The sequence below is a fragment of the Erinaceus europaeus genome, chromosome 1, assembly GCF_950295315.1.
Source record: "Erinaceus europaeus chromosome 1, mEriEur2.1, whole genome shotgun sequence".
Lineage (NCBI taxonomy): Eukaryota > Metazoa > Chordata > Mammalia > Eulipotyphla > Erinaceidae > Erinaceus > Erinaceus europaeus.
Window position 1 is genome coordinate 1,566,779 of NC_080162.1, and position 27,858 is coordinate 1,594,636.

Here is a 27,858-nt window from a genome sequence, read left to right on the forward strand (position 1 = left end):
ATATCAATATACAGATAGGAAATTGCTAAAATCATAGTCAGCCCCTATCTGTGACCTTGGGAGAACCACTGCAGTTTCCAATGGAGGGAATGGGGACACAGAGCTCTGGGGGTGGGAACCGTGTGAAACTGTATTCCTGTGATCGTGTAACTTTGTAAATCAATATTAAATCATTAATTTTAAAAATAAACTAGTATCGGGACTCAGAAGGCCTGATTTCAAATTTGAGCTTTACTAATATCAAGAGAAAGGGGAACAAAATCCTCCCAACAAATTCCTTTTCATAGGGTTCAAATAAGTTATCTTATTTGAATATGCAACATAAACCAAGACTCATTTCATTGTTACTAGTGTGACTATTATAATAATAAATCACTTTGAGGTTAAATACACAGGATGTTTCTTTGTGATCAGCTGAAGAAATTCCACTTTTATGTTTCTTGGTTTGCTTTTTATGACAGTGTACAAACGTATTTGAGAAAGGATGTGAACAGAACAGATAAGATGTCTGATTTGAACCACTAAGATTCTTTAGATTTTAAGCAGTAACTCCTACAACTCAAAGTCTGTTTTGCTCACTGGTAATATATATGTATCCCATACTAACAACTATTAACAGTGGAAGTAATTCTTTGGAAAACCTCTTTTTTTAAAGTTTTTATTTATAAAATGGAAACACTGACAAGACCATAGGATAAGAGGGGTACAATTCCACACAATTCCTGCCACCGGAACTCCATATCCCATCCCCTCCCCTGATAGCTTTGCTATTCTTTATCCCTCTGGGAGCATGGGCCCAGGGCCATTGTGGGATGCAGAACGTGGAAGGTCTGGCTTCTGTAATTGCTTCCCCACTGAACATGGGCATTGACAGGTGGATCCATACTCCCAGCCTGCCTCTCTCTTTCCCTAGTGGGGCAGGGCTCTGGGGAAGCGGGGCTCCAGGACTCATTGGTGGGGTCGTCTGTCCAGGGAAGCCTGGTCGGCATCATGGTAGCATCTGCAACCTGGTGGCTGAAAAAGAGTTAAGACAGAAAGCAGAACAAATTGTTGGCTAATTGTGAACCTAAAGGCTGGAATAATATTGGATGGAGATCTAGATTCTGTTTTGGAAAAAGCAAGTAGGTCTATTTTAGGTCTGTTCTAAAGGGCCTGTGACCCAACCAGTTTTTTTTTCCTAAGCCTGACATCTAATACACAGGAAAACCTCTTAGGAGGAGATTTGTGGAACCACTGCTTGGGACCCATCACAGCTGATGCCTTTTGCACTTGGCCTACCCTCCTGTCACCTTCCTGTCTGGAAGCCATTATTCTGTTCTTGTAGTCCAAAAGTTTGACTTAGTTTTGCTTTGCTTGTTGATATGTTTTTATTTCCCCTTCATCTACCATATATGAGCAAAATAATTAGAACATTGCCTGGGAGTCGGGCGGTAGTGCAGTGGGTTAAGTGCCGGTGGTGCTAAGCGCAAGGACCAGTGTAAGGACTTAGTGTAAGGATCCCGGTTCAAGCCCCCGGCTCCCCACCTACAGGGGAGTCGCTTCACAGGCGGTGAAGCAGGTCTGCAGGTGTCTGTCTGTCTCTTTTCCTTTCTATCTCTCCCTTCTCTCTCAATTTCTCTCTGTTTCTATCCAATAACAACAACAACATAAAAGAACATTTCTGGTGGGCAGGATTTAGGGTTTGTTCTTTTTTTTTTTTTTTTTTTCCCATTAGAACCCAGAGTAAACAACCAACTCCCTCCACCTTAGGTTACATATACTATAGAAATATTATTGGGTTCCAGTATTTCAGTGTTCAGGACAAGCTTGTTTCACACATTGGAAATGATTCAGTCCAACTTTTTTTTTTTTTTTGTGGAAATTATCTTACACTAAGTAACTTTTGAATGTCTCAGTATTGCAATTAAGTCTTTCCAGTTTTCTCAGTGAATCAGAATTTATTTTTTGAGTTGAATTGAGCCCTTGGCCTTATTATTTTTATGATTCTTAGTTTTATGTGTGCTGTTGAGGAAGATTTTATGACAACTTCCTTGTTCTCGATGTTAATTGAACAAAACGCCTTGTGTAAAAATAACACCACTTAGTCAGCACTAGAAATGTCCCCAAAATACTGTATCTCTCCAGAGCATATTTAGGTCATGAGACCAGATGTACTTATTTCTCCTTCTGAATCTGTCTGTTGGGGAATTGCTGAGTGTAAGTGACTTCTACCTCACAGTAATTCAACCTTCCTGCTGCTGGAGTCAAAATTGTCTTAAATAGGTTTCACAGTAACAACCCAAACTTATTTGACACCAAAATAGTCAACTAATCCCAGTATCCATATTCATGTTCTTGCAATCTAATTTGTAACAACAAAAAAATGGGAAGACAAAAAAAAAAAAAACCTTCTTTGCGCTTCGATGCAGGACTAAGCCACACAAATTTACAAATCACACATTTCTACGAAGGCTCTTTTTCTCTGAAATGTACTTAAAATTAGACCTGGTGAAATTTTAAAGAGGAAGACAACTGTGCCTGGTTTTGTGGTTTGGCCAATAATTAACCTCCAGCCGGCGTTCAAAAGCATGTGGATCCCTAACAAGGTGGCTTTGCTCTACTGTCTAGAAACCTAAGAATTTTCCATTTCTGTTTTTTTTTTTATCTTTATTGAATTTGATAGGACAGAGAGAAATTTAGAGGAAGGGGGGAGAGAGAAGGAGAGAGACGCCTGCAGCCTTGCTTTACCGCTTGTGAAGCTTTCCCCCTGCAGGTGGGGAGCGGGGGCTTGAACCCAGGTCTTTGTGCCCTGTAATATGAGCACTTAACCAGGTGCACCACCACCTGGTGCCAGATTTTCCATATCTGTATAAGTGAATAAGAATTCCTACTTCGTCATAGTTTTTTTTTTAAGACAGTGAATTGGGGATGGCCATAGGAAATCAATAAAATTTGTCACAGAAGATGGAGACAAAAACAGATGTCAGGATAAGAAAGTTTTAAAAATATTATTTAATTAATTTATTTTATTATTTTTTTAAATTTTCTTTTTTCTTCTTTTTAATTTCTTTATTAAGAAATTAATGTTTTACATTCAACATTAAATACAATAGTTTGTGTTTCAAATTCACATAACATTTGCATAAAAATGCATAACATTCCCCAGTATTCCATATAACAATACAACCCCCACTAGGTCCTCTGTCATCCTTCCTGGATCTGTATTCTCCCCACCCACCCACCCCAGAGTCTGTTACTTTGGTGCAATACACCAATTCCAGTTCAGGTTCTACTTGTGTTTTCTCTTCTGATCCTGTTTCTCAACTTCTGCCTGAGAGTGAGATCATCCCATATTCATCCTTCTGTTTCTGAATTATTTCACTTAACAGGATTGTTTCAAGGTCCATCCAAGATGGTCTGAAAACGGTGAAGTCACCATTTTTTATAGCTGGGTAGTATTCCATTGTGTATATAGACCACAACTTGCTCAGCCACTCATCTGTTGTTGGACACCTGGGTTGCTTCCAGGTTTTGGCTATTACAAATTGTGCTGCCAAGAACATATGTGTACACAGATCTTTTTGGATGGGTGTGTTGGGTTCCTTAGGATATATCCCCAGGAGAGGAATTGCAGGATCATAGGGTAGGTCCATTTCTAGCCTTCTGAGAGTTCTTCAGACTGTTCTCCACAGAGGTTGGACCAATTGACATTTCCACCAGCAGTGCAGGAGGGTTCCTTTGACCCCACACCCTCTCCAGCATTTGCTGCTGTTACCTTTTCTGACGTATGACATTCTCACAGGAGTGAGGTGGTATCTCATTATTGTCTTTATTTGCATTTTTCTGACAATCAAAGACTTGGAGCATTTTTTCATGTGTTTCTTGTCTTTTTGGATCTCTTCTATGGTGAATATTCTGTCCATGTCCTCTCCCCATTTTTGGATGTGGTTATTTGTTTTCTTGTTGTTGAGATTTGCAAGTTCTCTATATATTCTGATTATTAGCCTCTTGTGTGATGTATGGCATGTAAAGATCTTCTCCCATTCTGTGACCCCTCTTGATTTGGGTGGTGGTTTCTTTAGCTGTGCAGAAGCTTTTTAATTTGATGTAGTCCCATAGGTTTATACTTGCCTTAGTCTTCTTTGTAATTGGATTCGTTTCATTGAAGATGTCTTTAAAATTTATGCGGAAAAGAGTTCTGCCAATATTTTCCTCTAAGCATCTGATAGTTTGTGGTCTAACATCCAAGTCGTTGATCCACTTGGAATTTACTTTTGTATTTGGTGAAATACAGTGGTTCAGTTTCATTCTTCTGCATGTTTCAACCCATTGTTTCCGACACCATTTGTTGAAGAGACTCTGCTTTCCCCGTGTAATAGTCTGGGCACCTTTGTTAAAGATTAGATGTCCATACGTGTGGGGGCCTCACTTCTGGGCTCTCACTTCTAACCCACTGGTCAGCGTGTCTGTCCATGCTTTTCAGGTCTGGAGTATGGTAATGAATTTGTTTACCTCCTTCACAGTGAGGACAACATCGTATTCTCAAGCAGGCCTTGTTGTGGAAGAAACGGAAAACACTGACACAGAGATAATCCTCTACTGAAACTGACTTTTCTCTTCAGTGTCATCTCTACCCCTGTCTCTGCTCACAGCACTCATCCCAGGTCTTTGCACTTGCATGTGTTTGGCTTTGTATGTTAACTCTTCTTTCAGCCACTAGATTCCACATGCTGCCATGATGCCAACCAGACTTCCCTGGGCAGACAACCCCACCAATGTGTCCTGGACCTCCGCTTCCCCAGAACCCTGCCCCACTAGGGAAAGAGAGAGGCAGGCTGGGAGTATGGAGCCACCTGTCAACGCCCATGTTCAGCGGGGAAGCAATGACAGAAGCCAGACCTTCCTCCTTCTGCATCCCTCAATGACTTTGGGTCCATACTTTCAAAGAGATAAAGAATAGGAAACCTATCAGGGAAGGGAATTGGATACAGAGTTCTGGTGGGATTTGTGTGGAATTCTACCCCTCTTATCCTATGGTCTTGTCATTATTTCCATTTTATAAATAAAAATAAAAAAAATAAAAATAAAAAAATAATCTTAAAAAGAGAGAGAACTATTCAGAGCTAAAAGAAAGAGACCTCATGCATTAACAGCTGTACTTCTGTACTTGCTATAAGCTATTATGTCCCCCAAGAAAACATAAAGAAGAAACAATCCCCATGATGGAAACAATGGCTGTGAGTTGTTGCAACACACACATTCACAGTGATTAAGGAACAACTGGAACTCTGGAGACTTGGAACATTAGGAGCAAATTTGTATGACTGGCCTCTTCTCATGCACCTGACCTTTAAAATAACCAAGAACTTGGAGCTAGAAACCCAACCTGCTCTACTTTACTTTCCCACACTCTGAGCTGTGGGAAATGCTGGTGGGTAACGTATGAGATAACCAGTTTGTTGATCACTAAGCTGGTTTGCACATACTCTTTAACTCATGTTTTATACTGCTTTCAGGGTGTTATTATCAGTGCAAGAACAACGCTCGTTATCATTTTAATAATATAGAAACATCTGAGCTGCTTGCGTCTTTACAGACGTCCGGAGAGCAAAGCTTACCAAAATGTACACTCTGGGTTATGTTTCTTCTAAAGTGTAAAGGCTCTTTCATAACTCTCAATCGAAAGAAATGTCACGTACAGGTCAAGTGAGGGTTCACCCAGTTAAGTGCGCACATAACAGTGTGCGAAGACCGAGGTTCAAACCCCTGGTCCCTAACCTGCTGGAGAAAAACTTCAAGAGTGGTGAGGCAGGGCTGCAGGTGTGTCTCTGTCCCTTCCCACTCTTATCTTAAAATTATTTATTTATTTATTATTGGACAGAGACAGAGTGAAATTGAGAGGGGAGAGGGAGATAGAGAAAGAGAGAGACAGAGAGACCCTTGCAGCCCTACTTCACCACTCATGAAGTTTTCCCCCTGCAAGCGGGGACCAGGGACTTGAACCCAGGTCCTTGTGCCCTATAATGTATGCACTTAACCAGGTGTGCCACCATTTGGCCCCCCCTTTCCCACTCTTTATCTCCTTCTCTTCTCTTAACTTCTCTCTGTCTCTATCCAATAATAAATAAATAAAAATATTTTTAAAAACACAACAAAACAAAAGATCACAGAAAACTGAGCCTGAGACTTAGAGCACTTAAGAAATTGCAAAACCCCACCCATTTAAAATGTTTCTTGGGAATTAATGAAAGGTTTGTTGGTTTGAGAAACAGACTGATTCTAGTAGAAATTCCCCTATTAGTAAATGCCTTCTCAAAAGAGAAAGACGGGAGTCGGGCTGTAGCGCAGCGGGTTAAGCGCAGGTGGCGCAAGGCATAAGGATCCCGGTTCGAACCCCGGCTCCCCACCTGCAGGGGAGTCGCTTCCCAGGCGGTGAAGCAGGTCTGCAGGTGTCTGTCTTTCTCTCCTCCTCTCTGTCTTCCCCTCCCCTCTCCATTCCTCTCTGTCCTATCCAACAACGACGACAACAATAATAACTACAACAATAAAACAACAAGGGCAACAAAAGGGGATAAATAAATAAATTTAAAAAAGAAGAGAAAGACAGTCTTATACATCTTCAAATTCAGGTATTTTAAGGGATGAATTATTCAATATACACTTACATCTATCTCTTCTCTTTTTTAATTATTTACTTCTTAACATATCTTGATTTTCTAGTTTCTTAGAATATTCCTTCTTTGAGACAGTAGAAGGTCAAAGTATATCTTTCAAAGTTGTCTTAGACCAACTGAATTGTTGAGTAACATGAAGAACGTTCCCCACTGTGACTGCTTTTTGAAGAGTAGCAGTAATGAGGGGAAGTCAGAGAAAACACTAGCCATTCCCTTCTTCAGTCTATCTCACACACTTGGCGCATCTTCCCGATTCTCTTTGCTAAAAATCTCACTCTGGTTTCTACCTCAATTTCTTTCTTTTCTTTTCTTTCTTTATTTTTCTCAATCCTTTTTTTAAAAATTATTTATAAAAAGGAAACACTGACAAAAAACATAGGATAAGAGGGATACAACTCCACACAATTCCTACCACCAGAACTCCATATCCCCATCCCATTCCCTGATAGTTTTCCTATTCCTTTTTAAAATTTATTTTATTTTATTTATAAAAGGAGACATTGACAAAACCATAGGACAAGAGGGGTACAACTCCACACAATTCCCACCACCAGAACTCCATATCCCCTCTCTCCTCTGATAGCTGGTTACCATTCTAATTTACATTTATCTTTGAATGTGTTTATTTTTGTTTTTAATGGCACATAAAGAGATACCGGGACAGAGTCCAGAACACCGCTCACCTCAGGCACATGGTACTGGCCATCGGACCCAGGACCACTAGGCTTCAGGAATGCCAGTGTGGTGCGTACTGCTCTGTAATCGTCCCTGCCCCACCATGGCAGTTTAAGAAGAGACTTAGGCTCTTGCTTTCAGTTTTTATTTATGCCGCTTCTTCCCCCTTCTCACTTCTGAGCCTACATCCACCATCTTTGATCATTGAAGCACAATTGACCCTTTGATTCTGTTCTTTGGGGCTGTCCTCAGAGACTGTGCTGGTCACAGACCTTTACTTGGCCTCTGTCTCTATGGTAAATAAGTCACTTATAATGATTGCTCTTGAGTTCCTATCATGTGCAAAATTTATAAAGAATTGGATACTAATATTTCCTATCAAAATTTATTTTTATAAAAAATTCTTAATTACTAATTTAATAATGATTAGCAAGATTGTTAAGTTCACAGGGGCACAATTCCACACAGTCCTCACCACCAGAGTTCCCTGTTCCATCCCCTCCATTGGAAGCTTCCCTATTCTTTATCCCTCTGGGAGTGTGGATCCAAGGTTATTGTGGGATGCAGAAGGTGGGAGTTGTGGCTTCTGTCATTGCTTCTCGGCTGGACATGGGTGCGGGCAGGTGGACCCACACCCCCAGCCTGTGTCTGTCTGTCCCTAGAGGGGCAGGGCTCTGGGGAGGGGAGGCTCCAGGACACAGGGGTGAAGTCATCTGCTCAGGGAGGTCAGGATGGTGTCATGGAAGCATCTGTAACCTGGTGGGTGAAAGGTGGTAAGATCTAAAGCAGGACAAATTGTTTAATAAATAGGAACCCAAAGGGAGGAACAGAGCAGATGAGATTAGAGGTCTCCTGGCCACCTTTCCCACTAGCCCACTCTACCTTCTCACTGGTTTTGTTGCTGGCTGTCTTTTCATCCAGTCTGTCAGTGCCTACTTGCTTTATATACATTATTCATGCCGTCTGAATTCGATGATAAACAACTCTCCTTCGGTACCCTCGGTTTTCTAGGAGGTGTTTCCTCCATGATGCTTTCTGCCTCCTTCAGTTTCTCCACTCTTCCTGCATAGTGGGTTTGCTGGAGGAAATCGTATGCCCATAAGAAGACTCAATCCAAGGGAATTGGGCAGTAGCGCAGTGGGTTAAGCACACATGGCACAAAGCGCAAGGACTAGCATCTGGATTCCGGTTCGAGCCCCCGGCTCCCCACTTGCAGGGGAGTCACTTCACAGACGGTGAAACAGGTCTTCAGGTGTCTTTCTCTCTACCTCTCTGTCTTCCCCTCCTCTCTCTATTTCTCTCTGTCTTATCCAACAACGACGACATCAATAACAACAATAAAAAAAAAGGGCAACAACAGAGAAAATAATAAAAAAAAAAGACTGAATCCACTGCAGCTTCATGACGTGTTGTTATAACTAGGTGCCTCGATTTCATATTTCTATTTATCTGTGAAGACACATTTCATTATGACCATCCCAAATCCTTTCAACAGTCTCAAGCTGTGAAACAGGTCTCTCCCCCCCTTCCCCGCCTCTCTTGATTTCTCTCTTTCTTATCCAACAACAATAGCAGCAATAATAATAATAACAAGGGCAACAAAAACAGGAAAAATGGCCTCCAGGAACAATGGTTTTGTAGTGCAGGCACCAAACCCCAGTAATAACCCTGGAAGGGAGAATACTTTTTTTTTTTTTTGATCAGTAAAGATCTCCCTATCTCATAAATGAACCTTTCCTTGTATTGCTTTTAGACTCTGTCATCCTGCTCGTTTAGAAAGGTGAGTGCCGCCTTTTTGTTCCCTATCCTCACCCCCTCCACTTCCTCTGAGGAAGCATTTTCTTTTCTGCAGCCATCCCTGCCCATCCTTACTAGCATCTTGTTTTGATAATTATAAGCATAACGAACATTACCTTAGGGCTTGCTGTAAGCCACGTCTGAGCTAAGTGCCTGATTTACAGAATCACAGGTCCTCCTCCCTGTGACCTCATAGGCAACGTGATCATCAGCTGGAGAAGGACCCTGGCACAGAGACAAGGTGATCCACACTCACGGCTGCTGCACGTTGGACTTGAGCCTGGGGCTCACCAAGTTTCTTTCAGGCGTTTGTATTAATCCTTAACTCTGACAACACCACTGTCCCTGTGCATGTTCCAGACACTGGTGGCTGTGCTTGTCCTCCCTACATGCTTGCTAGCCACCCCTTGCCCTGTACCTCCAGGCTTAGCACACTCTCTTCCTCCACTCTCATCCTCTATTCTTCAGGGACTACACACGCAGACTCCCGTGTCTCTACCCCGTGCTCTGCCACTCTGTGGACTGCTCTATGCCCGTATCTCTACCCCGTGCTCTGCCACTCTGTGGAGACTGCTCTATGCCCGTATCTCTACCCCGTGCTCTGCCACTCTGTGGAGACTGCTCTATGCCCGCGTCTCTACCCCGTGCTCTGCCACTCTGTGGAGACTGCTCTATGCCCGCGTCTCTACCCCGTGCTCTGCCACTCTGTGGAGACTGCTCTATGCCCGTGTCTCTACCCCGTGCTCTGCCACTCTGTGGAGACTGCTCTATGCCCGTGTCTCTACCCCGTGCTCTGCCACTCTGTGGAGACTGCTCTATGCCCGTGTCTCTACCCCGTGCTCTGCCACTCTGTGGAGACTGCTCTATGCCCGTGTCTCTACCCCGTGCTCTGCCACTCTGTGGAGACTGCTCTATGCCCGTGTCTCTACCCCGTGCTCTGCCACTCTGTGGAGACTGCTCTATGCCCGTGTCTCTACCCCGTGCTCTGCCACTCTGTGGAGACTGCTCTATGCCCGTGTCTCTACCCCGTGCTCTGCCACTCTGTGGAGACTGCTCTATGCCCGTGTCTCTACCCCGTGCTCTGCCACTCTGTGGAGACTGCTCTATGCCCGCGTCTCTACCCCGTGCTCTGCCACTCTGTGGAGACTGCTCTATGCCCGTGTCTCTACCCCGTGCTCTGCCACTCTGTGGAGACTGCTCTATGCCCGTGTCTCTACCCCGTGCTCTGCCACTCTGTGGAGACTGCTCTATGCCCGTGTCTCTACCCCGTGCTCTGCCACTCTGTGGAGACTGCTCTATGCCCGTATCTCTACCCCGTGCTCTGCCACTCTGTGGAGACTGCTCTATGCCCGTATCTCTACCCCGTGCTCTGCCACTCTGTGGAGACTGCTCTATGCCCGTATCTCTACCCCGTGCTCTGCCACTCTGTGGAGACTGCTCTATGCCCGTATCTCTACCCCGTGCTCTGCCACTCTGTGGAGACTGCTCTATGCCCGTATCTCTACCCCGTGCTCTGCCACTCTGTGGAGACTGCTCTATGCCCGTATCTCTACCCCGTGCTCTGCCACTCTATGGAGACTGCTCTATGAATGATCACTGATCATCAAACCCAATGGTTTTTCCTTAAATTCCATTTTCCTGGGGCCGGGTGGTGGCACATTTGGCTGAGCGCACATGTTGCAATGCTCAAGGACCTGGGTTCGAACCCCCGGTCCCCACCTGCAGGGGAAAAGCTTCACACGTGGTAAAACAGTGTTGCAGGTATCTCTCTGTCTCTCTCCCTCCCTGTCTCCTCCTTCCTCTTGATTTCTTCCTGTCTCTATCCAATAAATAAATAAAGACAATGAAAATAATAAAAAACTAAATAAATAAATAAATTTCATTTCCCTAATTCCATGTTCCTTCACTCCCACCCCTGGATTACCACTGGGCTCCTGCTCCTAGAGGCCTTTTTCCCCCATTTTATTGGACAGGACAAAGAGAAATTGAGAGGAGAGAGAGAGAGAGAGAGACACCTGCAGATGTGCTTCTGAAGTGTCCCCACTGCAGGTGGGGGGTGAGATCTCAAATCTGGATCTCTGTATGGGTCTTAGTGCTTCGTACTATGTGCACTTAACCCGACATGTCACCCCCTGGCCTCTCTGTCCCTTGTTTTCTCACCCAGTGTGTGTCGCATGTGCTCTGTGTGTCAGTCCTATGTGCTAGATGCAGGCATGTATTTTGCCCTCGTGTGGGGACTCTGCTTTCACAACAAGCCATGTGGATGAAGGATCCCTGAGATGAACAGTATACTTACTGGAGCAGTAAGAGATGCAGGCAGACAGACAGAACTTCAGACATTTTAGCAATCGCACGTGTGGCAGCTTGATGAGTCTGACCCAGAGTCAGCAAAGATGGCTTCCAGCAGAGAAGTGACAAAGTTGGCATTGTTGAAGGATGGACTGGGGACTGGATAGATACAAGCAAAGTTAATCTCTAGTTTGTAAGAGTGTGGTGGGAATGATAAAGATGTGTGTGTGTGTGTGTGTGTGTGTGCGTGTGCGAGTGCGTGTGTGTGTGTGTGCGTGTGCGAGTGAGTGTGTGTGTGTGAGTGTGTGTGTGAGTTTATGTGAGTGTGTGAGTGTGTGTGTGAGTTTATGTGAGTGTGTGTGTGCGTGTGTGAGTGTGTGTGCCTGTGTGTGTAAGTGTGTGTGTGCCTGTTTACGTGTGTCTATGTGTGTGTGTTTGTGTCTGAGTGCATGTCTCTGTGTGTGTGCGTGTGTATGAGAGTGTGTCTGTGTGTGCGCGTGTGCATGAGAGTGTGTGCGTGTGAGAGTGTGTGTGTGTGCTGGTGCTCATGTGGAGTGGCTCCAACGGGGGGGAGTAAGCCTCCGACTCTCCTTCACCAGCTCTAGTGGCTGCATGAAATAGAAAGAGGCATCAGGAGATATTCTGGTATGAACATCCATTTATTTGGAGAAGGGTACAGGATTTTATACTGAGTTAAACAAAGAACATTTTTCACATATGTCAGAAATTACAGGTTTCTTAAAGGTCAGCCTGCCCCCATGGTAAGGGGCTGGTATGACAAGAATTGATGAGATACATAAAGGTCAAGACAATTAGTTTCCATGATGCAGGCCAGTTAATTATCCAAAGGTATTTGAGAAAAGCTGAGGGGTTAAACCAGTAAGGTGAGGTAGAGAAGGAGAAAAAACAAAGCTTGATGTAAGTCACAGATATCAAAGGACACAAAGAAATAGAAGTTGGGGTCTCACTGCTGGGTACTGGCAGGGGTATATGGTAGAGTGTGTTCTCCTGTATCATCAAAAGGTGAAGTTAGAGTGAATGTGTGAACTTTGAATGAACTTTGAAGCAAGCAGCCACTTAGCAGGAGAATGAACTATGTGTGAGAGGCCTGTCGGCTTTCTGTGAGCTTAAGAGACAAACAAGGAGAAACTGAGTCTGGGAGACTTTTCCTCTTGGCTCGTCTCTATAAGGAGACAGGATAACAAGTGGTGTATCTTTCCAGACCTCCATCCAAGGATGGGAGAGCTCCCCTAAGCTCTACCAAGCTTTCACATAGTCCTACGTGTGTGTGTGTGTGTGTGTGTGTGTGTGTGTGTGTGTGTATTTCCTCCAGAGCACTGTTTAGCTCTGGTTTATGGTGGTACGGAGGATTGAACCTGTGGCCTTGGAACCTCCAGCAGGAGGGTCTCTTTGCAGACAGATCTGATTACATTAAAAGGTTGGAATCATCTGAGTCATTTTCCAAGGAGTGTACTGTTTTCCTGCATATGCAGAAGTCCTCCAAGCTCCAGAAACTGCAGAGATCAACAGAAGGAACAAGTCATCAATAATGTCTTCCCTCAACCTCGGTGGACGGCTACCTCTCTCAATCCTAGCAAGTCCTTCTGACACTAGAGCTTTCCCGCTGAGTTCCCTTTTCTGTTATCAGTGCTCTGATGGTATTAAGCTGCCCTCTAGTGGAAACTGGGTCTACAACAGCATGGAGATTTCAGCCATCTGGTCAACCCTTGCCCCACACCACCTGTGTATGAGGTCAGGAAGAAAGTGCACTAAAGCAAACTCTGTCAAGGGCATAGGAAGCTCAGGAAATATTAAAAGATAAGATCAAGTTGATGGCTTAGTATTAGTCCTAATGTGAAACTGGAAATGTTCTCTAGGGCAGTGGGCACCCAAGGCAGGAAGCCTGCTGCTTTCTTTCCTTGTCTGAATCAAACCTCAGTAAAGATTTTGAAGCATCCAAGCAGTGAGGGGCTTGTCAGCCCCATGCTGTCAGACAGTTACACATTTAGAGATCATTTGGCAAGGCAAATGACTAGATTAAGTACTCCACTTCTTAAGAATGCTGTCATTTTCAGATTTAACAGAAGAAAAATAAACTGATATTTCTCTTCTTTTTTTTTTTTTTTAAGCTCTGGCTTCTGTAATGGCTTCTCCGCTGGACTTGGGTTTTGGCAGGTGGATCCACACCCCCAGCCCGTGTCTGTCTGTCCCTAGTGGGGCAGGGATCTGGGGAGGGGAGGCTCCAGGCCACATGGGTGAGGGCGCCTGCCCAGGGAAGTCAGGATGGCGTCATGGTAGCATCTGCAACTCGGTGGCTGAAAATCATTAAGATGTAAAGCAGAACCAGAACAATTTGTTTAATAATCGGGGACCTAAAGGTAAAATAATAGTAGTTGAAAGTTGGATCCTTCATGTTGGTAGAAGCTAGGAAGTCTATTTTAAGTATATTCCAAAGGGCCCATGACTTTACTCATTTTTGCCTGAGCCTAACAGCTGATACGCATGTGGGCTAGGAGTATTGTCTGGGAAGATGGTGTCCGAGTTGCAGATAGGAGGACTAGCAAGTCAGGCTGGGTTCAGGTACTGCCACTGTGACACACTAAGAGGATTGTCCACTTCACCTACAGTGCAGAGGAAGAACTGTGACCAAGCCCAGTTTTCCCAACAGCAGCGAGTGTCTCTCAGTTGCTCTAAGTTACTGCTGTCAGCCAGCTGGTCCAGCAGATGTTATCAAGCCTGGCAGGGCCCAGGCCTAGTAACGGGTGACTCTGGACTTGGAGAAAGGGTGGTTCTGTTTCTGTAACAGCTCATTTCTTTTCCAAGTTGGATCTCCTTGCTCAGGCTCACTTCTGTTTGGGGTACAGAGATTTGCTTCTTACCCGGTGGCCACTTTGTACTTTCCCCCATTTTCTTTTATTTGATGGGGCAGATAGAAATTGAGAGGAGTAGGGGAGACAGAGAGGGAGAGAGACAGAGAGACACCTGCAGCCCTGCTTCATGGCACTTGAAACTTCCCTCTGCAGGTGGGGACTGGGGGCTTGAACCTGGGCCCTTGTTTACTCCCCCAGCCTCATCCAGTGCTGTATTTTCAGCTGGGGATATGGTGGTGAGTCAGTGTCTCCTTTAGTTAATGGAGATATAGCCCTAACTTCAGGACCTTCCTTCACTCAGTGTGACCTCAGCACTTCCGGAATCACATTTGCTTGAGACATGTGATCATAAATACCTTGGGCAGGGGGCTGAGAGGTGGCACAACCAGATAAGTACACAGAGTTCTAAGCGCAAAGACCCACCCAAGGATCCAGGTTTGAGGCCCTGCTCATTTCACAAATGGTGAAGCAAGTCTGTAGGTGTCTCCTCCCTTCTCTCTCCCTCTCCTCGCAATTTCTCTCTATCTAATTGAATGAAAAGAAAAGGGGACAAAAAAAAAAAGCTTCTGGGAGCAGTGGATTCACAGTGTTAGCAATGAGCCCCAGCAATAAGCCTGGAGGTAGTTAACAAAATGAAAATAAGTAAATAAGTACTTTAGGCAGGGTTACAGGTGTGCTGGTTTTTGTGAAGTTGTGGCAGGAATGGGGAAAGAGAAAGTAAAAGTCAAGTCATAACAGGAAGGGTGAGCTGACAACTAGTCAGGCTGAGAGAGTGAGAAGAGGAGCCATGACCAGAAGTGTTTGGATCTTTCCTATGAATCCCAGAACTCCTTATTGCGGTTTCTAACATAAAAGTGTCTGATGAATTGAAGTTGATTACATCATTTGTTATATTTTAGGTTTTATTTCTATTATTATTTAGTGAGCGAGACACACAGAGAGAATCAGAGATCAGAGTCCAGCTCAGCTCCACCTTATGGTAGTTAGCTGGAGATTGAACCTGGGACTGCAGAGCCTCAGGCACGAGAATCTATTGAAGAACCATTGAGATGTCTTCCCAGCCCTTGTGTTATTTTTCTAAAGGAGGTATTTTCCATTGTGTTGAGTCCCTTGAGTGGAGGTGGTGATGTGATCCCACCTGAAGGTGCCTGAATCTCTTCAAATTGGCTTGTTTTATATTCAGTTAAATCCTGATTTTTACCAGAAACTTCTGTGCGGTTTTTGAGCTGAAGCTACATCCCAGAATCCAACTGTTCACTCATTTTAATAGGTAATATGCCAAGAGAGCTATGAAATTCTGAGGTTCCCCATGAAATTTTGTATATTCTAGACATAAGGCTAGACCTCCGGGACACACCCATGTCTCCCACAGAGTGGTGTGTTGAGATTCAGATGCACTTGAATTTAAGTCTGAATAAACTCGTGTGTGTGTGTGTGTGTGTGTGTGTGTGTGTGTGTGTGTGTGTGTGTGTGTGTGTGTGTATGTGTGTGTGGTAGTAGTACTTGTGTTTCAAATCCCACTTTTGCTTTTCTCTCGGCAGCCCATCTGCCAGGCCGCCTACCAGAATGACTTCGGTCAGGTGTGGCGTTGGGTGAGGGAAGACAGCAGCTATGTCAACGTCCAAGATGGCTTCAATGGAGACACTCCGCTCATCTGTGCCTGCCGGAGAGGGAACCTGAAGATCGCTTCCTTCCTGCTACGGAGAAATGCTGACGCCAATCTCAAAAACCAGGTGAGGGTCTCCGTAGAGAAGCGAGCTTTCCAAGGTCACTCTCTCCGCATGGATACAAGTAGCTAGTGCCGTCTCGTCTACCATTGCTTGTATTTTCTGATATCAGTAACCTTGTCTTTGCCTCTATTTTAGGTATGTATTAGGGCATTTCAACAGCTTAAAAGGTGAGATTACGTAGAGTCCGAACACAGGTGCAGTGAGAGTTCTGCTTGTGTGTTTTTACTGAAATAGGAGAACGAGTCTCACTATGTGACTGGATAGTGCTCCTGCCTGCTTCACATTCACTTCCCATTTGTGCTTCCCCTCCCCCACTCTCTCCTCCTCTTCTCTTTTACAGAAATAGTGGGAAAGATAACTGGGGTGGGGGGGACGCTGGGCATATGATGCTATTTCATTAGCATTATGCTTACCTCCTGTACTGCTTTCCTATTCTTGAGAAAAATCCTAGTGTAGAGTGAACGAATGTCAGTAAGAAACACACTCCAAGCCACCCACACAGACAAAGGCAGTACTAAAACACTCATCAGTGCTTGGAGTCCACAGCCCTGCAGAAGAGCAGAGTGCAGGTGTATTACTGCACGTGTGCTCTAAGGTCAGCTTGGGTCACCCCGTGATTGCACAGAGGGACAGGCAGCACCTCGACTGTCGGGCTAGTGTGGGGGTGCCTCTTAAATACAATCAGCAATGTGAGAGAGATGACCCAGGAACTGAGCTGGTGTCTGCGAGGTGGTTCCAATCTTGTTTTATCCCCTATCCCAAGCTCTTAAAGGCCAGAAAATGGTAGTTGCAAGTCGGAAAGAGATAATGCCAGAAGTGTTTGGTTTGCATTTTATGTTTTTTTAAAAATATTCATAATGATGTTTCAATATCTCAACTGTTTTCGTTTGTTTGTTCATAATAAACCAGAAAATTTTCCTTCCTTGACTCTATGTTGATGAGTTATTTTCATAATTATGTTTAAAATGGTTTTAAAAACAAACAGAAGCTCTGATGATTCAGATAACTGCCAGAGCACTGATTCAATACAAAGTAATTCATTAAAACAGACATTTTTTTTTTAATCTGCCAACTTGGTGAGGATTAAGAAAGAAAATGACACGTTGATTAGGAAGTCTAAGTCTCCTTCCTTAAAAGCTCAGTGTGCAAAGTGTCCTTACCTTTCATGCCAGGAATTCCATCTTTAGAATCCTGTGGGAAGAACATATTTAAAAATGTTGACAATATCTTATTAACAAGGCTGTTAAAGATCATTGTTTAGGAAATGAGAAACTAAAACTTGAGCTTCCCAGTAGGGAGCTTTTGCCTAAATAACGTTGCTCTACTCAAAAGCAAATGACTGAGGCTCTTACAGTCAGATGTTGGAAAGTTTTAAGTGCTATGACAACAGCATAATGTTCACTGAAAGAATAAAAACAAGACAATCTTGCATGGAAAGAATGGCACTACTTCTAAAAGAAGATTTCTTTTCATTTCACAGGGAAGAGAGATGTTAGAATAGGACTGGAGCACAAATGGTGCCAGGCATTGAACTCATGACCTTATGCTTGGCAAGTTCAAGGCTATTCAACTATGCCATCTCTCAGGCTATGATCTTGTGTCTGAAAATCCTACATGTTTACATGCAAAGGGATGCTATGTCTGTCATACATCCAAAAAGCAAAAAAGAGACAGGAAAAAACACAAAACTCTCATTGATAAACTGAACTGCTTGCTACAGGGGTGCTTTTGTTTTTGTCAGGGTTCAAACTCTTTCAGGTACATACTTTAATATCAAAAAAACAAAAGATACTCTCATGTGAGAACAGTATCTTCTCCAAGAAGAGGTGCCCTCTCTCTGCCTTTCTCATTCATTTGGTTCGTTTCCAGTGAGCATGACCTATTTCTCTCTACCTGTTTTGTGTGATTCTGTTCATCTAGTTTTGTTCTGAGGCCCTGAGGGCCCATATCTTCCACCAGACTCAGGAGTTCAGTCTACCATGCTGTAACTATTCAGACATGTGAACACTTAGGCTGGGCTATTTCTATTCTTCAGGTACTGCCTCTGTGTGTGAAAGAACATGGAAATGTGACACAAGGTGAAGTTTTTGCTTTCCTCTGAACCAACCACTAACTGAGTGGTGGTGTGTCACAGAGGGCTGAGGACAGCGATAGCTTTCATACTAAATTTGGTTTGCCTGTAACTCAGTGCGTTTTTTCAAATACTAGAATGAACATGAGAACCTGTTGGGATATTATACAGATGTGGTTGAACATTGGCAGGGCCCACAAACTGCTATATTTCGATGCGAGTATTATTTACATATCCCCACCACGTTATCCCCTCAGGGTATTGCTAATTCCCGCCAGCTAAAACTATAGTAACCACACCTAAGGACGTTCCCAGAATGCCTTTTTCTTTTCTCCACCCTCTTCGCTAGCCACTTCCGTTTTTACCCTATAAAAAGCACTGCTGTTCCTGGTCTCTTTATCTTCCACTTCCTGACTTGGAGAAGACCCAGAGAAAGGCTGGCGGCATGCACAGCCAGAGGCGGCCATTTTGCTAGCTCCACGTGGCCTAAACCTATTGTGCTCACACCCGACTCTGGAACGTCCACATGAATAAAGATATGCGTTCCCGTTCCTCCACGAGTTCCTGGTCTCTCCCTCCCACGAAGCTAGCCACTGTTGGATGATTTATAAAATAAACATTTCACCTCTTTGGTCACTTTTTGTTCCTTCCCATAGATTTTTTCCTTTAGACTAACCTGTACTTCATGTTCTGGTCAATGAAAACTTGAATTTATAATCACAGGTACTCCACTGGAATAAGTAGCAAGTGTTATCATAAAAATAAAAAGCACAAAGTTAACATTTGAAAATGGTAATACGAAATTGGAAACAAGAAACTCTGTTATTGAATTTTCCTTCTCTTGCTTTTTAGAAAGAGAGGACCTGCTTGCATTATGCTGTGATGAAAAAATTTACCTTCTTTGATTATCTACTCATCATACTCTTAATGCCTGTCCTACTCATTGGCTACTTCCTTATGGTGAGTACAGCAGTGAAGGCTGAGAACAAGCAGTGAAGGCTAGGAAGGTAATAGCTGCTGTCCTGTGGTGTTAAACCCATGTGATAAAGAACTCGTAGAGAATAAGCTCTTAGCTCTTAGTGTGCATTCTTCAAATGACACCTGCAACAAGCCTTCCATGCTGTGGTTAAAGTAAAGAAATGAAATGAAAACAGAAATGAAATAATTATGTATGTGATCTATGACATCTTTCCTTAAAACAAGTTAGCTAAACTTGATTAAGGATCATCTGAAAGAAATACACACATTCTGAATATTTAAAAGTTCTTGTTTTCCTTTTCATGTCAGAAGAGTTTGTTTCTGTACTTAGCTCCCCAGGTTTATATTCTTAAGGGCACAACTTGGCTGTGAGTTTAAAAAAAGACAGATGAAAGAGGTATATAGCATAATGTTTATGCAAAGAGACTCTCATTCCTGAGGCTCTAAAGTCTCAGGTTTGATCTCCCACACCACTATAAACCAGAGCTGAACAGGGCTCTGAATATATATATGTACCTGGAAGATAAAAATCCAAGAGTTCTTTACAGAGAATTTTAAGCTTGCCTTTCACCTGGATAAATTAACTCCTGCCTGTATGAATCTTAGACATCAGCAGTTTTTTAAACATAATGTCAATGTAGAAACACAATGAAAAGGAGATAAAGCTTGAGTTTTTGTTTTTAATAGAAAGAAGTTTGCTCATGTTGTTCCCTCTGGCACCTGTATGACAGTCCCAACTATGAGAGAGAACTCAAGTCATGTGTATGCTGTGTGGAGTAACTTGTGTTAAATTCCACCAGTTAAGTGGCCACACTCCATTTTCTTTTAACTTAATAGACCATTGGTATTAACCTCTGCTAACAGGAGCCCTGGATCCAAAGTCTGCTAGTCAGAAATGATGTTACATCATCCAATAGTTAGATACTACCAAATTTATAAAACTGTAAATATCATAACATTGATTTTGATGGCTGAATTTGGAATTAAAAATATCATAATACAGAAGTAAATACATAATCTCCTCATACCTTGAAAATTTTTTGAAAAATTGTGCACCTAGTGCATAGCATTTGTACTTCAGCAGGGGATCTGTCATTGTCTTGTAAATCATTTTAGAGGTTATAGAGAAGTAATTATGGCTATGATGTATGTATTTAAAAATTTTTGGCATGCAATTGTGATTTCTAAGACAGTCTAGTGTTTAAGAGCTGGAGACTTAGACAAACACAGGAGGTGCAGTACATAGTCATGTTACTGATACCAAGGCTCAGCGCTTGGCTCTTCCAAGCCAATATTCAAGAGGCTACTGCTGGTCAAAAGAAAATGGTTTTATTCTCAAGTGCTTCAGCTCCTAGAGAAGATAATGATCTCCAAAGCCTATCTTTCTGCTCGGCTGGGAGTTAAGGGCACTATTGAGGGTCAACAGAGAGGTGAGGGTTGAGGACGATGGAAAGGGGAAGGGGAAAGGGTCAGTTTCCCACTATGATCCGGTTCCAGTGGTCAGTATATTTAGTCTAGTCTGCTAAAATGTTAAAAGCAAATTCAAGGCAACAATACTGTGCAAGACTGGTCCCAAGAGACTTTTGTGCTAGGGAAGAGAGGGCTTCTCGGAAGGTACTTCTGGTCTACTTTCTGCTGTCTATCTATCGGTGGTCCTCAGTTTACAGATTCCCACAAACACAGTTTGTGAAAGCATATCTTTCGTGGTGATTATAGTTTGCTTGTCACTTGGGCAAGCCTGATATGAGGGCCTGGATGGTGTAGGTGGCTAAGGAAACAAAGGTGAAAAGGAGTCTCTCTCTTGCTTTGCCAAACAGCACAGTTTTGATATCACATGCATCTGACTGAATAGTCCCATGGCCACACCACCTTGTACATGTCCAATCCTGTCTGAATAGTCCCTAAAATTGTGCACATGCATTATGTAAAGATTAAACAACCCTAGGGTAAATTATAGGGCAAGAGCCCAAAAAGGACAGGGTTCCTTGAGCAAGGGGCAGGAGGAGAAAGGCAGGGATGACTGCACACAAGAATGAGGAGATGAAGATAGAGATGATGATGGAGATGGGGGTGGGGGTGGAGATAGGGTTAGGGGTGGGGAAGGGGATGGGGATGGGGATGGGGATGGAGATGGGGATGGGGATGGGGATGGAGATGGGGTTGGAGATGGGGCTGTGGATGGGCTTGGGATGGGGTTGGGGATGGGGCTGGGATTGGGGTTGGAGATGAGGATGGGGATGGAGATGCAGTTTTGGATGCGGTGGGGGATGTGAATGGGGTGGTGGTGGGGAGCAGGGAGTGGGTGAGCATGCGATGGGGGATGGGGATGCAGATAATGATGGAGATGATGGGGATGGGATAGGGATGTGGGAAGGGATGGGAATGGTGATGGAGATAATGATGGAGATGATGATGGAGATGATGATGGAGATGGTGATGGATTTGGAGAAGGGGCTGGGGCTGTGGATGGGGAAGGGATATATTTGGAGACTGGGATGTGTTTGGGGATGGGATGGTTAGAGAATGAGTTTGAGGTGGAGATGTGGATGGAGTTGGGGATGGGGGTGGAATGGGGAATGAGTTGGACATGTAGATGGGCTGGGGTTGGGGTTCAGGCTGGAGGTGGATGTGGGCATAGCCATGGAGGTGGGGATAGGGATGGTCTTGGGATGGCAATGGGGATGTTGGTGGGAATAGAGATGGAGATGGAGATGATCATGGAGGTAGATGTGAAGATGGGGTTGGAAATGGTATTGGAGGTGGAGATGGGGATAGAGGTGATCAGATGGAGATAGAGAGATACCAAAGCACTGCTCATCTCTAGTTTATGGTGGTGTAGGAAATTGAATATAGAACTTTGGATCCTCAGGCAGGTTAGTCCTTTCACATAACCACTGTGCTATCTCCCCTACTCAAGATATATGAATTTTTAAAGCAGGTGTAGAGATGTGTAGGTGATTGGGACTAAAATGACCTAAATGTGTTGGTTAGGACGTCCAAATCAAAGATGGTAGAACTATTTGTAAATAGATCTTGTACTCGCTGTTACAGGTATCAAAGACAAAACAGAATGAAACTCTTGTCCGGATGCTCCTTGATGCTGGTGTTGATGTCAATGCAGCTGACTGTGTGAGTTTGTAACTTAAGACACTTTGAAACTATGCCCCACACAGCACTCATAGGTAATATACTCATTTCCTGTATGTTGCCTACTTCGCTGTCACATTTCATCTGTCCCAAATTGAATTCACTTGAAGGGAAAAAGATGCTAACACTCTCAAAATGGTGATGATTAGACATAGAATTTTGTGGAGAAACTTTGGTATAATTCAGCATCAGCTTTTTTTTCTTCTTTTTTACTTACTCTTGTTTGAAACAGAAAATGAGAAAGGAAGTGAGCTGTGGCTTGCTGGGCATTAATAATATCAATGTTGAGGCCAAAAAGACTGTCTAAGCACAAGAAAGACAACTGCGTGCAGACGGTTTGCAGACTGTTTTCTTTCTTGTGCCCTGAGAAGTGTGAAAGTTCTTGCTAAGGAAACTCTAAGACAAGGAAACTGGGCGGTAGCACAACAGGTCAAGGGCACATGGCATGAAGCACAAGGACCAACATAAGGATCCTGGTTCGAGCCCCCGGCTCCCCACCTGCAGGGGAGTCGCTTCACAGGCGGTGAAGCAGGTCTGCAGGTGTCTGTCTTTCTCTCCCCCTCTCTGTCTTCCCCTCCTCTCTCCATTTCTCTCTGTCCTATCCAACAACAGTGACATCAATAACAGCAATAATAATAACCACAACAATAGTAAAACAACAAGGGTAACAAAAAGGGGAAAAAACAAAATAAAAATAATGCTTTAAAAAAATGAAAAGAAAGCATAGGACAGCAAGTCTCAGGAGCTCAACCGGCGACTGCAGTGTTGGCCTTTGTGTTTCAGTATGGCTACACTGCCTTACATTACGCCTGTGAAATGAAAAACCAGAATCTGATCCCTCTGCTCCTCGAAGCCCATGCTGACCCCATGATACGCAGTAAGGTAAGGATTCGTGGGCCGCGCCCTGAGAGGCTTCTGGACACCCGGTTTTCTATGGGTCCAGAATGTGTCTGCTGCACCATTGCTGGTTTATCGCTGACCTCGAATCAAAGTAGTGCTGGTAACAGCAAATTGATCATTCTCATTAAACTCTGTAATTCATTTACAAAACATTAAGGAAAAAACATTGTATGGGAAGCGTGGGAGAATTGTAGAAAATTGAAAATAAAAGGTGATCTTATTGGTGTTAGAAATAAATGGCACTGGAGCCAGGTGGTGGCGCACCTGGTTGAGTACACACATCACAGTGCGCAGGGACCCAGGTTCAATCCCCTGTCCCCACCTTGTGGGGGGGCAGCTTCATGAGGGGTGAAGCAGGGCTGTAAGTGTCTCTATGTCTCTCTGTCTCTCTCCCTCTCTATCCCCACCTCTCAATTTCTGTCTCTATCCAGTAATAAATAAATCAAAGCATTTTAAAGATTCAAAAAAAGAAATACATGCCATTTAGAACTTGCCATGTGTGACAGTCAGTCAGTCTTTAAATCACTGGGTTCTTTGAATATCCTGGAGATAAGTCATTAAAATTTATTTTTCTCCTCAGCATGGTGAGAGTTCCCTGGATATCGCGCGAAGACTAAACTTTCTCCAGATTGAGTCAATGCTAAAGAAAGGATCATAATCTTTGTGGCCTGAAATGGAGGACTGGGGGAAAAGGAAGAACTGGTCTCTGCCTCCATCCTGGACTCTTGCTTTGTGAGGTGCTCAGCCTGGGAGCCATCGCTTTTTGGGGGGGTAGTGATGGCTGCTGTGGGATGTGCTTAGTAAGAGCTCTGTATTTATTGTTCTTGCTTGGTGGCGTCCCCTACACTCCTTTCTAAGGGAAGTTCTAAAGCTGTCGGAGTTCCTGCTTCTCTCCCAAGGTCATGTTCTAAATCCAGTCCCTCGGGAAGAAAGGGATCTAGCGTATCTGAGAACGTCCCTTCTCTAAGAACAGGCCTCTTGTCTATGCGTGTCTTAAAAGACAAATCCCCTCTCAGAGCCCAACTAGCAGTAAGAGTCAGAAAATATGTACATTTCTTTCTTTTTTTTAAATCCCTTTTTAAAAGTGCATATTAGCACTGTTCCCGCCACCAAAGGCCCATGTCCCTACCCACCCCCCAGCCCTCAGAGTGAAGCTGGGCATCTACCCTCACCCTCCTCCCGGAGTTTATTACTTTGCTGCCCTACTCCAAACTCAGTGAGATCCTGCTCTGCTTTTCCCCTTTCAGTTCTTCTTTCTCAACTTCTGTTCATGAGTGAGATCCTAAATATCGATATTTCTATCTAAACTTATGTGTGTGTGTGGGGGTAGTCTTCCATATGTAAACATCCCCTTGGTATAACGACTTGAACAAAGTCATCAGTTGTCAGCTGTGGCAGTGTTTACACCACAGAAGTTGATGAGTGCTAAAAATTAGGTGTTTTTTTGGGGGGGATCCTTTTACCATTATGCCTCTAAGTATTTTGCATCAGTTTAGAAATAAAAGCCATCTTGATTTTGAACAAGATTGTATAATTAATACTTATCAAGGTGTTAAAATATCTATTATTCTTTTGTGAATTATAAACTTGTTCTGTTTATTCTTACGGATAAAATTTAAAATATGGTTGCACAGTTTTGGCATGAAGGGATTATTTACAAGAGATAGAGCTATGAAATGGAATCTTCTGGTTGGGATTATACAGCTAGACAAGAAATTGAATTTCAATATCTGTGTCGGGATTATACATCTAGACGAGAAACTGAATTTCAATATCTGTCTTGAGTTTTTTTGGTCAGTGAGACAAAGGAGAAATTTTCAAAGCAAGACTAAGTTGTGAATAATTTTAGACATGAACTAAGCTTCGCCATTTATGATGACAAATCTAGTATGAAAATAAAGATTTACCATCTTCAGTCAAAGAAAATGTTCTAATTAAAATCAGTACTTATTGAACTATGCACAGGGTCTTAAGAAATGTATTGTGTGAGGGAAATGGTAATTTTTAGATATAGATTCAGAAACTCATAGGGCCAGGTGCTGGTGCACCTGGTTAAGTGCTTACATCACAGTGCACTAGGACCTGGGTTCAAGCCCCTGGTCCCCACCGGCAGGGGGAAAGTTTCGTGAGTGGTGAAGCAGGGCTACAGGTGTCTCTCTCTCTCTCCCCACCTCAATTTATCTCTGTATATATAGAAACTAAATAAATAATAATAGATTCAGAAACTCTTAAATCTTGCTTAATGTACTTGAAATAAATTCACACTGAAATAAGTTACCTGGTAACCAGGAAGGACAGAAAAATAAATAACTTTACACACCAGGATGGCTTTCCTTTGGTTTAAGAATTCTGCACAATCTGACCCTCATTTCTGTGACATGTAGCATGTAGCTGTCACTCTGGAAATCATTGGAGAACTGAATATATTTTTAACGTGACAACCCCTGATTTGTGATTGCGTCGGTGTGATTTGTAATAGTAGTTTTGTCAAGATTGTGGGGAAAACAGATAAGGCAACGTGTTTCCTTGTGCCCCTGGGAGGATAAAATGTTCTTCTTGTGTTAATTTTTGGAGGCAGAATCCCAGGGCCAGAGGTCCATTGCCACCAGATCTCTGTGCAATGGCTGTAAACTCTCAGGTTGTCTGGGGCTAGAGTCCAAGTATCCTGCTCTGTGAAAGGTGTGATGCTCTTATTAGGATACACAGCTTCACCTCCCTGGGGTTCAACATTTATTATGAAGATATTGAAGACAGCTTTCACTCACAGTGCAAATGATCTTTATGGTTTGGGGGTAAAACAATTATGGATGGCCATACGATGACAGTGACTCGTCTGTTTCATCAAAGTCAGTGACAGTGTGGAGATTCAAGAGCTCTGTTTCTGACCAAGTTGGTCTTTTTACTTAATTGCTCCAAAATATGGCTTGTAGAAAATTAAGACCTCAAGGAGGCTTCCCTCGTTTACATAGATTTTAACTATCCGATAAAGCCCACCTACCCTGCAAGGTGATGGAGCCTGTAATAATAGTACAGGGAATCTGTGTTCATGAGGTGAATAGCTTTATTACCTGAAAAGTGAAATGCCAATGTTAGTACCAAATGTAGAAAGATCTGAAGGCGTGTTTAGTCATGTCCCTGTTTTCCTCTCTCTGTGACTCTGGGAAATTTCCTTACAAACACCCCCCCCCTTCCGAGAGCTTCTCCTGAAGGCTGGCTGGCGCCCACTGCATCCCATCAGATCAACGTGGCCCCACACGTCCCCTGGGCGAGACCCGTCTCTTCCTGCTGCATCAGACCTAGGATCTCACTGTACACCTGCTGGGGGGCGTCCAGACCCCAGATGAAGTCCACGTGAGCCCACTCTGGAATGCTCTTATGGTACACGAGGTTGGCCACCTCAGACAGCAGTGCTTTCACGTCTTCCGGATTCGAAAGCCAGTCCTGGCCCCCTGACCACATTGCTGTAGGCACCGTCATATCTCGAACTCGGTACCTTAGAGGAGTTGGCTAGAAGAGAAGAAAATGCTTACTGATGACAGCACCTATAGACTTTCCAACTCACGTTTTCCATCTCAGATGAGCAAAGCAAATAAGCCCGTGTCACGGTGAAAGGTAGGTGGTGTTAGAGTCACACAGAGCTGTAGAGAGTTTCTCTCCAGTCTCTTCCTGAAGGTAAAACTGCTTGTCCTCACTGACCACCAAATTTATCTTTTAAAACTATTTTATTTATTTCAGTAAGAGAGAAATAGAGAGGGAGGAAGAGGGAGAGAGAAAGGGAAGGAAGAAAGAAGAGAGAGAGAGAGAGAGAGAGAGAGAGAGAGAGAGAGAGAGAGATGCCGGGCTAGCTTCTCGGGAGAGAGACCAGGAACTCGTGGTGGGTAATAAAATTCTTTATTCATGCGGGAGCTCCAGAGTCGCTTGACACCAGTGCCACACCAAGCTTCACTGAGTGCTTTTGTATTCAGCCTCTACTTGAAGGTAAAATCATTTATCTTTACTCAGCCCCAGCTGTTTCACCCATGGAATGGGGGCTATCTGTAGTAACTGCTAACTTAAATATGAAAACCTTTGAATTACCTGATCACTTTAGACAGCTGTCACCTATGATTTATACTTTGCCCTTCAGGTCAGGTAGTCTCTCCAACTTCCTAGAGTTTTCTCTCTCGACAGATACAGAGACATGGATTTTTAAAAAATATTTATTTATTTATTCCCTTTTGTTGCCTTTGTTGTTTTATTGTTGTTGTTATTGATGTCATTGTTGTTGGATAGGACAGAGAGAAATGGAGAGAGGAGGGGAAGACAGAGAGGGGGAGAGAAAGACAGACACCTGCAGACCTGCTTCACCACCTGTGAAGGGACTCCCCTGCAGGTGGGGAGCCAGGGGTTGGAACCGGGATCCTTATGCCGGTCCTTGCGCTTTGTGCCACGTGCGCTTAACCCACTGCGCTACAGCCCGACTCCTGGAGACATGGATGTTAGGGAAGATGTGATGCCCTTGAGGGTCTGCCTAAGTCTACCACCTCAGCATGAGGCATGGGCAGTATCTGTTTACTGCCTGCACGAGTTGAGCCGTGATATTCCTTGAAGAGCTCACACTCAGGAGGACGCGACTTCCCCTTTGACGCCCCAAAGGTGTCTAGTTTTGCTTTTATTCTGCAGAGTTGACCACACTTTTCTTCACTTCTTTTTTATTTTAATTTTTAATTTTTTTAATTTTTAAAAATTTTTATTTATTTTCCGAGTTG

At 43.7% G+C, this 27,858-nt stretch overlaps 2 protein-coding genes across 3 annotated transcripts in view; one reads left to right on the plus strand and one right to left on the minus strand.

Moving 5' to 3' along the window:
- Positions 1 to 25,551, plus strand: part of ANKRD22 (ankyrin repeat domain 22) — a 39,879-nt gene extending 14,328 nt beyond the window's left edge. Inside the window, exons 2-6 of the mRNA XM_016194636.2 lie at positions 15,826 to 16,017; positions 18,938 to 19,045; positions 22,115 to 22,192; positions 22,994 to 23,092; positions 23,691 to 25,551. Of these exons, the coding sequence (XP_016050122.1) occupies positions 15,826 to 16,017; positions 18,938 to 19,045; positions 22,115 to 22,192; positions 22,994 to 23,092; positions 23,691 to 23,768 (555 nt within the window). The 3' untranslated portion in view covers positions 23,769 to 25,551. The remainder of the gene's footprint in view (positions 1 to 15,825; positions 16,018 to 18,937; positions 19,046 to 22,114; positions 22,193 to 22,993; positions 23,093 to 23,690) is intronic.
- A 602-nt stretch (positions 25,552 to 26,153) lies between these two features.
- The window catches only part of LIPM (lipase family member M), a 52,661-nt gene continuing 50,956 nt past the window's right edge, over positions 26,154 to 27,858 (minus strand). For both annotated transcript variants that reach the window (XM_060185641.1, XM_007537781.2), the window contains one exon: positions 26,154 to 26,617. In XM_060185641.1, the coding sequence (XP_060041624.1) occupies positions 26,345 to 26,617 (273 nt within the window). In that variant the 3' untranslated portion in view covers positions 26,154 to 26,344. The remainder of the gene's footprint in view (positions 26,618 to 27,858) is intronic.